At 33.4% G+C, this 15297-nt stretch overlaps 1 protein-coding gene across 1 annotated transcript in view; it reads left to right on the top strand.

Moving 5' to 3' along the window:
* The window catches only part of LOC136829335 (potassium voltage-gated channel subfamily H member 2-like), a 725046-nt gene that overhangs the window by 676017 nt on the left and 33732 nt on the right, over positions 1–15297 (top strand). Inside the window, exon 9 of the mRNA XM_067087739.1 lies at positions 7223–7359. Coding sequence (XP_066943840.1) covers positions 7223–7359 — 137 coding nt within the window. The remainder of the gene's footprint in view (positions 1–7222; positions 7360–15297) is intronic.

Raw genomic sequence — 15297 nt, 5'->3', positions numbered from 1 at the left:
CCGTATTAACATTCGTAGCAAGAGTATTCAAGTCCATGAGTTCCATATCAGAGTCCATGTATTCCTCACACAACTTTTTCACTTCCTGCGTTGTCACATAACAAATATATAACACGTGATCCAAACGCCTTTTCCCTTGTCTAAACCCATGCATGCTGTTTTTACGTGATCAAGCCCATTGTCATTGTACCTCATCAATCAGGATGCTAACGTACACCTTCCTTGATATATTTAGCAATAATGTAGTACCCCTGAAATTCTTTTGTTTCTTACAGTATAATAAATATTCCTTTCACACATTTTTATAGAGCCTTTCTCTGATCCCAGTTTACCTTACAAACCTTGGTCAGTCACATTGCCACCACTGTACCGCATAACATCATTTGTAATCCAATAGAAACCTGGTGTCTTGCCATTTTCAGTCTGTATTGCCTTCCATATTTGCTCAGTATGTTTTTTTTTTTTTTATTCAGCTCTAGTTCTCCAGTATTCTCATTATTCAGGAAATCATGAAAGTACTCACTCTCCACCTAGGGCTCCATCCTCTGACTTGCATAATTTGAGATTATTTAATTCCTCCTTATTTTACCAATAGTTGTTGTTTCTTTCTCCCCCTCTGTTTTTATTACTTAACATCTTTTCCTCTTTTCTTTTAGATGACCAAACCACTTCATATGTAGAAGACCAAACCAGTTCATATGTATACCTAACAAGACCTTTGTCTTGTATCATGAAACTGCATCTCCATTTTTGTCATTTCATGAGATCTCAATTATCCTGTCTTTCACTTAATAATCTTCCTTTCCTGTCTTTCACTTAATAATCTTCTTCCTTCTCCGTACTCCCCTTTCCCTACAAAAACTCTCCGCACTCCATATGACCCCATCATAGAATTTTATAAACTCATCAACGTTTTCTTTTCCCGAGTATACTTATGATCCCAGTAACTCGATAACTACGAAGAACTCCTTCTCCGTGGCACCTAACTTTGTGTCTAAATCATATAAGGCAACAACCGTTAGATATTCCCCAAACTCAGCCAGGCAGAAATTCAGACTTTGCAAAAATGGTTCTTTTTCACTATCATCATTTTCTGTTCTTTTCTGTTCCTTGGGCAATATGCAGTCATTCTTACAACCCTTTTCACCTGTTCCCAGAATCTTCCTGACACTGCAATTTCGACTACTATGACTTTTTCCTTCCCATTCCTGCACGCACTGCCCTTTCACGGCTGCCTCTCTAAATGTTGCAACAAAGTCCTCTTTTATTTCACACTGTATTATATATATATATATATATATATATATATATATATATATATATATATATATATATATATATTTATATATATATATATATATATATATATATATATATATATATATATATATATATATTTATTCAATAACCATTCGATAAGTTCAATTGAAAATGTTTAATTAGTAAGAACAATGGGCCATTCATTGCAGAGGTTGATATTTATTCTGCTGTTTAATGTGTGCTTGGTATATGGTCATATTATTAGTTATAATTAAAATTCATTTATTTAAACTCGTGTGCCTCTATCGTAAAGACGATGGCAATGTTAAAGTAATCTTACGATTGTACGTTATTTTGAACTGCATTATCTCGGTAAGATTTTTGAAAGACAAAAACATGGAGTCAGTGTTTCCTAGATTATATTGCACGCAAAAAGTAAATAATGCACATGCATACACTTTGCGTTTGTGTAGTAGGATTCGTACTGTTATAAATGTATTTCCAAAAAATATCTGGTTTATTTCTGCTTTTCATGTATACATGTATATGTATTATATATATATATATATATATATATATATATATATATATATATATATATATATATATATATATATATATATGTATATATAAAATGTGTGTGTATTCAGTAAACATTCGACCAGTTCAAGTGAAACTGTATTAGTGGAAACAATGGCCCATTCATCGCGGAGATTGATATTTATTCTGCTATTTACTATGTGCCTCAGTGTATGTTTACAGTAATTATTATGATTCGTTCATACATATTTGTTTACCTTTATGGAAAAAAATATACCAGTATTAAATAAGTAATCTTGCAGATGTATTGTTATCATCATACTGTTGCTCAGTAGTATATCCGTAAGAATTTTGAAAGCCTTAAACTTGGGGTTCGGTATTTGTAGATTATGCATAGAAAATTAAATGTATACATAAACACATTGCTTTTTGAATAGTGAGATTCGTACGTTTATTAATTTTATTTGCAAAGAAACATTGTGTAAAACTGCGTTGAATTGGTTCATTATATAGAGAACGAGTTCCACCTGCAGCTGTTTTGAATAATTTATTAACGAAATGACACTTATGAAATAATTTGCTTATTGATGTTCAGGTCAAGTATTTTGCTTTTGAAAGAAGGCGATATGGTTGTCGAGGTTTGCTGGTTTATTTTAATTATATTACCCTTTTACCCCTCGGCAAGGAATTCCATTACCATTATTTCTACATCTCTTGCTTTGTTTCTGGTTTTCGTTCTATATTGTATTTAATTGATGCGACTATCGAAGATGAATTGTAAGATTAAAACTGGCTCCATGGTTGTGAAGTGAAGGGCTTCCTTGTATGAATGTCCGTATGCCAGGGTTCATTGCATTTAGTGCTTACTAAGTAAAAGTTCTGGTGATCAGTGTTCTCCTTTACCTTTTATTTTCTTTACATTTACTAAGACTCGTTCTTTCGCTGTTATTAACCAAATCTGTTTGGATGCCGCGGTACCTTAGTCTGTTAGTTTTAAGTGAATACTTTAGTCTGATAATTCAGTAACAAGATTAATTAATGATTGAATTACCCTTTCTCTCATGAGCTACTGCTAATCCTCATTGAATCATACAAAGGTGTGGTCCATCATACCATCCTGTATGGCACTGCAAGCGAGTGTATGAGAAAAAGGGCAAACTGTATTAGTCCTTATGCCTTTTCATTTGCATATCATACGTTTCAGAATTTGAAATTGCAAGTGTTTTCATGTTGAATTGAGAAAAGACCGACTTCAGTTTTATAAAATTTGGTCTTTTCTTTACCATCATTATATTCTCATTCTATTTTCTGAAAAATAGCATGTGATAAAACTGCCAAAGTGCCTGTTAGTAATTAGTAATAGACTCACCTGGTTAAAACCGTGCAATGCCCACATCAGGAATTTAGTGTTTCTACAGCAGCGCATTGTTTATAATATCTGGGTGTCATAGGAATGGGTGTTCATAAGTATACTGTACTGTACATCTGTATTACCCCTTAGTGCACTGTATACTTTCTCTTTACCCAAAAATGTTGGAGAAAGCTAGTCTACTGTTAACCATGGCGGTATCTGAATATTTTCTCCAGGTTGAGGCCATTTGAATAAATGCAATTTTGCAGTGGTCACGGCTTGCTTCCATTGCCAGAAAATTGCAGATCTAGCAATTCAACCTGAAATTTGTGGAAATTTATCTTCTAATAGGACTAAATCTTTTGAGCCTAGTTATTAGATCACGATTTTTTTTTTCCAAATTATTGCAGTGCGGGTGGCCAGACTATCATAGATGATTGTGGATAAAAAGTAGGTAGAACAGGAAAATTACATTTGGTAAGAACTAAATATCTTAGAGAATTTGTTTTGTAGTAGAAATAGTTACTGTAATTTATTAAAGGTAATGAGAGCAAATTATACCGTGCGTGTGTGTTTCAGTTTTAATTATTTTATATTTTGAGGAAGTATAATGCTTGCTTAAAGTCCTGGATAGTTCCGCTTCAGTCAGAACTTGGTGCAAACATTTGCTGGCCCCATTCAGACTCCAGATGTCTCAGTAAATAACATGGTGAGAGACAGCAGTATGTTTATCTAACGATAAACACGATTTTATGTGTAGGAACAGGTGTTTTACTCTTGTATTTATCACTGAAAGGAAAATGTTTCGTTGCTCTTCTCTTCGGCTTCAGTGTAGATAGATGGCGTTACAGTTTGTGTCAGTGTTTTGAATGTTCAGGATACACTTAACTTTTTTTATAGGGGGTGGGGAAGCTAAATTGTGTTTATTCCTTGTAAAGTTTAATGTATAGTTATGCTCAAATCTGAGGCGACATGATTCTTTTTGTATCGTACAAAATCTCAGACTCAACGTAACGTTACCAAGTAGTGAACATTTTTTTTTTCATTTTCAATGTCATACATGTCAAGTCTGCGAAATCACAGCTAGCACTATTTTCCCATTGGTTATATAAATATGATCCCTTTTATGTACTGGTATAATTCGTAACCTGTGTGATTTGATCAGATTTTTGTTTTTTTTTTACATTGCTTAGCTCAAAGCACGGTGTGATAATGTTAGTGGTATCGTCAGTGACAGCGCGTTAACATGCTGCTCTGGCTGGCCAACGTAACTACATCTGCAGCATTATAACAGTAGACCTAATAAGCTCAACAGTCATAGCATTTTCAAAATAGGAATAGGAATTGCACGAAGTTTTCTGTGAATCTTGAAGTTTTAGGCTGTGTTCAAGCTGCCTGTATGTTGCAAAATGATTTATAGGCCTAAAAAAAATAATCAAAGGCTTCTGAGATGTAATCTGTGTTACTAAAGAATTTATTTTAGAGATTACCTGTTCTTTGAGAAATAAAAGATGATGATGATTTTAATTATATGGAGAAGATGGCAGTTAATCGAAACTTGGATTAGTATTAGTCTAAGGCCTATGAAACACTTGTTTTTTAACTGGCTTAAAATTTTATTTTCTTAAAAGTCTTTCTGCTCACTTTTGGTGTATACGTAATTTACTCATTCATGAAGTAACTTGAGTGCAAGAATGTGTAGATGACTTTATGTGCTTTGTGGCCAGAAATTTTTAATGTAGAGATGTGAATGCTAAGTGTAATGTATTGATGATAAGTAAAGAAATCTAACACACCTAGGCCTAGGAACAAAATCTTGGCTTTAACAAAAGAAAAATTGCATAGGCGAGTACTTGCTAGTAAGCCATAATTTTTGCAGTGGTTAAGAAATATAACTTAAATCATTTTATTTTTATGAAAATCCAAATATTCCTCCAGCAAAAATAAAATAAGTGGTTTCAAGGTAATTTCATTGTCGCTACTCATTGTAGACCTGTGTTACACCAGGTGGTTCATGTTCGCCGCCACTCTAATGGTTGCTTCGCACATGCTCCGCTCCCGTTGATATCAGTGGATGCACTCTATTTTTTTTATTTACTTATTGTTTACATTTTTTCAGCGTCGAGGCGTAAAAACAATCAAATAGGACTATTTCAAATGTATGGTTGCATTGAAAGCAGTATTAATGTTATGACAAATTTTTTCCTTTTTTTATTTAACATTTGAACTGAGGTTTGATGCTTTTTTTTTGTCAAATGCATTGGCGATGAACGAAAATTTTGAAAATGGTTCGTAACTGTTTTTCCGAAATTTGGCTACATGTGATATTTTTTTACAGTTTTGAAATATATGACAAATTTCACTCTTATGGAACATATTATGGCCTTATTGTTTGCAATAATCGTGTTTTCGCATTGAAATAATAGATAAATATGGAGCATGGTAGGTTGCCAGTTCGTGAATTTTGAACGAAATCGTATGCAGTCATGTCGTATCACTTAAGAGCCTAGCTGCACAATACTTTGCGAGGAGAAACATAAACAATGCTCTCTTCCACTTGGAGCTTTAATTCTATTCAGAAATAGTAACACCGATGCTGAAATCCATAGCATTACCCCTGTACAGAGTGAAAAAAGGCAGTAGATTTTCTCTTTGTATTAATGCGTGTTCTTCGTTTTTTCTTTTCTCAGCCTGATGGTAGGAACAGAAGAATTCCGTAAACGTTGCTAGTAATGAAAACTTTGTGAAGTGTAATTAACCGTTGTAATTTTATTTTGTTTAATTGTTACTTTAATCACAAAATCACCATTTTTCTTTTCTGAGTAAGCTTAATATTCGCTTTACCTGCACTCTGACTAGGCCTACAGTGGAAGAAGTTGAGCTTAAAACTCTTCCACGTCATGACATTTTTTTCTAAATTTGTGTTCCTATCATAAAACCATTATTTGAAAGCTGACGAGGAAGCGAATGGTAATTAACGTCCTTGAAAAAATAGGGGAAGGAGAAGTTTGTGTGGTGGCAGCTACCAGCTTGATTAGAATATTACGAGGTTTCCTGTTTTTTGTCTTCCATCGTGCTCTAGTTCATTTTGGCTGGGGCCCGACAAGGTTACGACAATTCACGGATGATCTCTGCTTGTTCAAGTCGTGAACAGTTTTCTGCAAGAAGGAAATCGTTCCACTTTTTAAAATGATTTAACGACACCTTACGTAGGCCTAATATCGGATATACGGGAGACGGAGCTATGTCGTAAATTCCGGGCGTGAAAAGTTATATGGTAATAATTTTCAGACTGTTTTTCTCGTTTGTTAACAGATTTCATATTGTGTTCTCGTTTTTGAGGAGCGAATTGTTAAGGTAAATAAGAACATGGTATGATAGTTGACTTTACAGAGAATAGAATATATATATATATATATATATATATATATATATATATATATATATATATATATATATATATTTATAAAAAAGAGAGAGAGACACTAAAAAGAAATCCCCCTTCCACGCTAGTATTTTTAGAAGCGGCATTGCTGCTGCTTTAAAAAAATTATTTCTTTTACTTCTTTTAAAAGATATCATAGAAAAGGTTGACCGGCTGAATGAGGGCCTTGGTAAGTGGTTTAGTAAGATATATAAGAAGAAGAAAGAATGGGGGACTTATTTCTTTATCGCATACGCCCAAGTTCTTTATTCTGTTGGCCTTGAGATTTTAAAGTACCTCTTGTAAATTGACCATAAATTAGCAAGGAATCATTTACACACATTTTATGTATATATATATGTGTATATGTGCATATATATATATATATATAGATAAGCAAGAAATATATATATACAATATAACATATATTCATGTATATATATATAAATTTATATATATATATATATATATATATATATATATATATATATATATATATATATATATATATATATATATATATATATATAGGTATATACACACGTGTGCTTATTTCCTTTGCTTGAGCTATTTTGTGATTAGTGACTTTGTGAATTTTGCCATGAACACTTCCTAATCTTCTGCCTTTCTTTTTATTTCCAACGCAGCTGCTCGAAACCACGTGACGAAGAATTTTCCGAATGCGTCGTCAGAGTCGGATCTGTCTCGGTATCGCACGCGAATACCCAAGGACAAAAAGAGTCCGTCCCTCAGCAACCTCACCGCGGAGGGCATCAGGCACAAGGTAAGGTCGTGGTATCTGTTTCTTCTGCTCCGGGGTTGATTTTTAGCATAATTTCTCTGGAGATTTTTGTGATTTTTTTTGTCATTTTGTAATATAGGTTTATGTTTTTGTTAGTTCGAAACTTGAGAATTTTTAAGCAAATTTGTTGAGAGCTTGAGCATTGTTAAGCAAGTTTAAGTGTCATTTGTTATATTGGACATAGAATTTCCAAAAATTCTAGCATTTCCAGTTTTAGTTTGTCAGTCCCTAATCTCCTGCTGTGTCATTAAAACTTTAGTTTTGTAACTCTTTCTTTCGCTGTGATTACCGTTATATCCCCTAAAACCAGGCGAGTGGTACTTAATAAAAGGTCTCTTTGTCTGTTGTCCCATTGTCAGTGCGTCGCATTTTTGTTTACTGTGTAACTCGCGTGATAATTTTAGGGTTTCAATTACGTTTAAAGATAGCTCTAGCGTAGCATGATATTTTATGTTTAAGATAGTCCAGTTTCGAGTTTTTTTTCCTTGTGTTGTCTGATTTTTATCGGAATACGTTCATTTTTTTTTATTTCTCAAAATTTCAGATTTGAGGGATTCACTTGATATTATGCACATAATTTTCTCTGTACACATTTATAGATGTTCCATGTCGTTTAGGCACCATGATTAATTTACAGGAAATAGTTTATTTTTAAATTCCAAAGTTTTTCAAGATGAGTATTTTGAAAATTTTAGGTAGAAAATTATAAATGCGTTAAAAATGATATCTTGTATTCCATATGATCTTGTTTGTCGTTTCTGTCCAGTTTTGTTGTCCTTTATGGGGTTTACTGGCAAGATGTCCAATCCCGAAATGATTTTCAGTTCATTTTAACAAAGGTATATGAACTCGAAACAGCTTTTGTTCGAGTTTTTCCACTAATCAGTTTCCCAGCTTTACTGCCTAATTGCACCATATATATATATATATATATATATATATATATATATATATATATATATATATATATATATATATATATATATATATATATATATATATATATGCTTAAAAATCACAGTAGATGCACGTGACTTCAGTGTATAAGCGAATCCACAGGAAAATGACAGGCAGAATTTCAATACTGAACTTTTTTAGCTGTCATTTTCCTGTGGGATTCACATATATATATATATATATATATATATATATATATATATATATATATATATATATATATATATATATATATATGGGTGTGTGTATATATATACATATGATGCTTGTGAGTGTGTTTGTATTGAACGCTCCAGTTACTCTAAAAGTGAGTCTCCAATAAAGATGATATTAGTCATTGCCACCCTTTTCCTTAACTGGTGTCACTAGTAGCATTGGTAATAGTGAACGATTTTCGGTGGAGTAGTATTTGGTTAGTGTCAAATTTCCAATATTGAAGACCGGCAATCGATGAAACTCTACCTCCCTTCATACATATATGGATATCGCAGTAATGATGGGAAATCCTGTAGCCCTCATCCCTTTTGCCTCTGAAAATGTTCTACAATGATTCAGTGATATTTGTAAGTGTGTGTGTGTGTGTGTGTGTGTGTGTGTGATTTTGAATAAGTGAAATGCATATTTTCCAAAGTTAGTAGTGCCTTTCTCTTTACGTTTTTCTTGTCTTTTAGGTAATACTTATTTATCTATCTATCTGTCTATCTATATCTATCTATCCATCTATCATATATATATATATATATATATATATATATATATATATATATATATATATATATATATATATAAATAATGTATATATATAAATGGATGTATGTATGCATGTGTGTGTGTGTTCCAGCATAACTCTGAAAAGAATTGAGCAACTTCAACCAAACTTGGTATACATATGACTTACTATCTGGGAAAGAATACTTTGCGGGTAAGACATCATGACACCAAAGGGGCGGGTGTGGGAAGGGGATGACATGTAAAAATAACCAAAAATTACAGATGTTAGTGTCTTATAGTTTTCAAGGTTACTGAGTTGAATAGTGACACTCCTGATGCCATTTAAGTCCAAGTTCAAACTCTAGTAAGGGGGGTTGTTAGAAGGGGTGGGAAGGGGTGACATAAAAATAACCAAAATCGACAGATATTAGTGTCAAATCCATCGTTTTCTAGGTCACTGAGATGACTAGTGACACTCCCGATTCCCTTCAAGACCAAGTTCAGCCCCGATAGAAAGGCAGGTGAGAAGGGTGAAAAATGAAATGTCAAAAACGACAGATATTAGTGTCTAATCCATTGTTTTTGAGGCTGCTGAGGTGAACAGTGACCCTCCCTATACCCTTAGCCAAGTTCAGCCCCAAAAGGAATCAGGGGTGAGAATGGGTGAAACATAAAATGTCAGAAATGATGGGAAAATGTAACTGAAGCAACTATCTCAAACAGGAAAGGGGAGAGAGAGAGTACAGCTGTCTTAACAGGAGAGAGAGAGAGAGAGAGAGAGAGAGAGAGAGAGAGAGAGAGAGAGAGAGAGAGGGGTTTTGGGAGGAGAAAGAGAGAGTTTACTGGTTGTCATTCAGAGTTTTGCTGGACAGTGCCGGGTTGGTCAGCTAGTGTATTTATATATATATATATATATATATATATATATATATATATATATATATATATATATATAATGTGTTTGTCTGTGTGTTTATGTTTATTTGCATGTATGTATTTATGAATGTATGTTCTCTTGACTTTGTAAATAATGAAACAATTAGGATGTAATTTGAGTATTACTGTTTTTGTAGATTAGATCAGTCTTTTGTCTCATTTGCGTCGTAAATCATGAAGTTGTAGAATGTAGACCCTCTTTCTACATAATAGTAAGAATTAAATACTTTCCTTTTTTGTAACAGTATTTCCAAAGTGATACAATGACATAAACGATAGTCACTCGATTTGTCTTTTTTTAATTTTAAGGAGTAATTATGACGGTTTTGCATATCGACAACATGTACTTAAATTACATATTTCATGCATATTTTTAGTTATTTAAATTTCTTTGGTATGCACATTGCGTATATACCTGGATATACTCTCAGCACCTTCAGTTCCTCTCAGTTTCTTCTATATAAGTAAAAACTTCCATTTTCTTCCAGATCTATTTTTGGGTCTCATATATTGTACAATGGTCAGATATTAGGAGAAGGCCCAACCCGAGTAAAAAAAAAAAAAAAGGAATGGGGTAATTTTCTGTATGAATTATGAGGATGGTGGTAAAACGTTTTTGTGATAATTTAGTTGGCCATATAAAGAGCCAACTACGTGCCTAGAACGGAAACTCTTTTGTATAGGATATAGAATCTTGATGGGAATTTTTATATGTTATAGGAAAGCTTTTATATCTAAAAAGGATTCTTTTGGTGTTTACTCAGTATTACATTTCAACTTTAGTGCAGAGAAGGTGGGAATCAAATATTAAGATGCAGTGTATATATTTACTCAGTTTGATATATAAACATACATACTTGCATAAATATATATATATATATATATATATATATATATATATATATATATATATATATATATATATATATATATATATATATATATATATATATATATATATATTTTTGTGTGATATATAATACACATATATAATGTATATATATATTTTTATATATATATACACACATATATATATATATATATATATATATATGTATATGTGTGTGTGTTTTCCAGCATAACTGAAACGCATTGAGCAATTTTAGCCAGACTTAGTATACATATGACTTACTGTCTCGAAAAGAATACTGTGGGGGTAATACATCTCTAGCACCAGAGGGGGTGGTGGTGGGAAGGGCTTCCCTGAAATGGGCTGGTTCTGTCCGTAGACTTAGTAACTAAATAAACTCTTGAGTTTGTCATACCTCATTTCGGTATATATATGACTTACTACCTAGAAAAGAATACTGTGGGGTAATAAGACATCACTGGCACCAAAGGAGGTGGGTGTGGGAAGGGGTGACATGAAAAATAAAATGTCAAAAATGAAAGATATTAGTGTCTAATCTATAGTTTTCGAGGTCACTGAGATGAATAGTGATACTCCCGATGCCTTTTAAGTCAAGTTCAGCCCCGATAGAAATGGGGGTTGAGAAGGGGTGAAATATAAAATGTCAAAAATGTTGGGCAATGTAATTGAAGCAACTATCCTAACAGGAGAGAGAGAGAGTGTTAGTTTATCGGTTGTCATTCAAAGTTTTCCCGGGTAGCGCCGGTTTGGTCAGCTAGTATATGTGTATATATGTGTATTTGTGTATGTGCGTGTACATATTTACGTAAATTTGGTCACGTTTTTGTGCTATAAAGTAAATAACCGCACAGTTTGCCGTTTTGTTTATTTAAGATTTTCCTTACGACAGTCAGGTAAAGGTTATTTATTTTTTAAAATTGTTATAAAACCTTTTATGCATTTTCGTTTAGAGGGTTAATCACATCATACTCGGGAAAATGCGAATTCCATATATAAAGAAATGGAATCTACAAGAAAAAAACGTACTTTGAATAGTTCTGTAACATGAAATGAAATAAGTTTGCGAAAATGGGTTGGAGAGCATCGTCTTTTACAAGAAGTCTGTGCATTACTTCTTGGGATTGAAAAAGTCAGAACCTGAACTTTGGCGATTTGCAGTATGGGAAGGTTTCTCCATTCTTGACAAACGTTCCACATTGCGACGTTAAATTCACTTGAACAATGGTAGATAATTCAACATACTACTGCTTCTCCTCTTCTTATTATCATCTGTACAAAAAAATAAATATGTATCCTTTGCCGTATTCGATGTGCTCCACTGAAATCAGCTGGCAGATTGCCTCTCGAGAGAAACAGCCAGCTCGGAAATGTCCTTTCTCACCAAAGTTGCAACTCTCTCTCTCTCTCTCTCTCTCTCTCTCTCTCTCTCTCTCTCTCTCTCTCTCTCTCTCTCTCTCATTTATTTTACAACAAAAAAACAAACTACATTTAGAAACATGATTGAAAATCCTGTTATTTTCTTCTGTTTATCTATGTGCCTGTTTCATTGCATACATCTTTTGTTAATTGTTACCACTTATAGTTTAATGATAAGATGTTAAGAAAACGGCGTGCACACAAGTACAGTTTACTGTATAAGGTTTGTTAATACCAGAAGGGAATCCATGCATTTTAATAAGAGCTGCTTGTACGGACAACAAAACCTTCATAAAGATTTGGTAGAAATATGCTATGTTAGCCTAGGCTTGAATGGTATGATTGTTACTGCAGATGTGGTCGAGTTACGAGGATCTTGACAATACTGTAGATTGTATAGTGTTACTAATGAGAAGTCCACTTCAAAAGGAATACAAAGGAACTTAGTATAATAAGCTGAAATAAATTTTCAGACACAGTTTTCTTAGCATACCGTAAATTACAAACAACGTTGAGTATCGCTTAGGGTAACGACCTGGGGTTTGGAACCCAACCATATCGAAAAGTTAGGAGCGTATTCAGACTTGAATTTTCGAAAATAATATTTTTATATTAATTTTGTAGTTAATTTCTTTCATTTACAGAAAATTGGTCAAAATCGCGAAATGCAGCCTGAATTACTTGAGAATTATAAATTTTACAGACTATGACAGAAAAAATGTACAGAAATCGAATTGATTTTGTGTAAAACTGAGAAGCATCCTCCCCCATGCCAGATTTTACTAGTATTGGAACCAGATTAGCAAGTCCAAATAAAACACATTCTGGTTCAGAATGCATTCCAGTAACAGTTATTATCAGTAATGTTTTGAAATAATTTCCCAGTGTAAGAAATAGCGTTCTGACAGGGATATACGACTAATGCAATTGGAATATGGAATTTGCAAGTACTGTACATGCTATTTCGAATTCGAATTTGGTTAAATTTTAGTTTACAGTAAGCTACTTCTTGAGTTAATTTTTTCCAATTGTTTTATTCGTTTTTGTTACTGAAAGTCACACCGTTTATTTTTGGTCTCGAAACTTCATCTAGTATACGTTTTGTAGGGATGTTGACTGGTTAAAAAGCATTTCAAATTTTAGCTGTGATGATGCAGCGGTAGGCTTACTAATATTTCTTTCACTAATAAGCCGTTTTCCCCTACTGTGTGGACGTGGTTTTGGAATCAGGTATGACAGCTGTCACCACCACGTATCCTCTCACGGCTAAATTTAAAATCCCTTTAATGAAAAAAATAATACGCCGCCTCATTGTACTTTTATGTATTCGCATAGAAGTATAATAATCATATCTCTATCTTAATAATAATAATAATAATAATAATAATAATTATTATTTATTATTATTATTATTATTATTATTATTATTATTATTATTATTAATTCCGGCACCGCGGTTGGGAATATTATCATTATTAAATCCGGCAACAAAATTGGTAGGAGTAATGATTATGCACTTGTGCTTCTTTACAAATTATCCCAAGAACGAACGAATGGATTTTGTTGAAAGGATTTTAGTGAAGGTTGGCGATTTGTCTCTGTAACGGCCCTCTAAATCTTACTTTTCCTGTTCTCGATACATCATCGGATAACCGCACTGTACTCGGTGACCGCTTGTTTCCCAGGCCACTGAGTACGGTTGTAAGATGGTGTAATGTGTACAGGAAAAGCAACCCCGTGGTTATAAACAAGTATGTTTATCACATGATTATTTCACTCATATCCCTTCTTTGCAGTTATAGAGTCACTTCTTCTTGTGATGTTTAACTTTCTTTGTTGAATGTTTACATCTTAATTTACCATGCTCTTCTTTGTTGTTACTGAATTTTGTTTTTAAAGTGCCATTGCAATACTATTACGTGGCCTGTCTGCCGAAGGAATCTTGAAAAGAAGTGAAGGAAAAAGTTAAAGTCGAGACTCGCAGTTTCAGTATAAATGACATTTGTTGGAAAGTTTTGAGGAAAACTTCGCACTAAGCAACGACCTCTACGCATTTCGTAATCGCACGTAGAATACGGGGCTGAGGATTGAGGGTGTCAGTACCAATGCTTGTGGAATAATGTGACCTAATTTTCTAGCATGAAACAGAACTATTTATGACAGGAAATGATCGTTCATTCCCGTAAATCCCTGAAAGTTTTTTGGGGGAAGGTGTTATCTACTGCGTCTTGAAATTTATCGTATACAACTTGTTACTTGGGTGATATTTTTTCTTTTTTTTCATAATGGAGCGGTAATGTTTAACGTTTCGAATTTAGTAACTAGAAATAGATATAGAAATTAAACTAATTTTGCACATTATCTGTGATATTTTACTCAGATTTTTACACGTTATTGATTTTGTAGCGTGGTCTTTTTTTTTTATGTCAGGCGAAATGCTTGATATTCATTTATTTTTAATGCAAGAGCTAAAACCATGTATGTCTCGTTTTGCGTATGGGTCTCGTATTTTCACCGAGCTATTTAGGCCACAATCAGTAAATACTTCAATTTTATCTTTATTTTACTATTATCATTCTGGCAACGTCCACTTCTGCATCCATTTTTACAGGCTAAAACCGTTCCAAACGTGCTTCCTGTATTTTTAGCGGTATCTTTTTCCGAATAACGGTTATCGCTATTAAATGGGAGCGAAAGTCTTATACACCCTTCTGTTTGTTTTAAACACAGGACACTTATTACGGCCCAGTGTTGCGAATCGATCTAGCGAATCCGAATTATCCTTATCTACATATTCATGCAAGCTTCGAGGAAGCCGTTCACCGGCGTTAATGGGGAAATCAGATTTCACACGGATTAGTTATTCATGCTTTCTGGGTCATCGTCATAAACTGCTTTATGTGCATATTGCGCTAATCGTCTTTTCTTTAACACGCTCCTGGGGGGGGATATCAGTTTGATGCTTTTCGATTCCACGAACGTTGCCTTGGGCTGTTCTTTGTAACTACATGAAGTATTAAGCACTAATT

The sequence above is a fragment of the Macrobrachium rosenbergii genome, chromosome 44 (assembly GCF_040412425.1).
Source record: "Macrobrachium rosenbergii isolate ZJJX-2024 chromosome 44, ASM4041242v1, whole genome shotgun sequence".
Classification (NCBI taxonomy): domain Eukaryota; kingdom Metazoa; phylum Arthropoda; class Malacostraca; order Decapoda; family Palaemonidae; genus Macrobrachium; species Macrobrachium rosenbergii.
The sequence above is the reverse complement of the archived record's forward strand: the minus strand, read 5'-3'. Positions and strand labels throughout refer to the sequence as shown.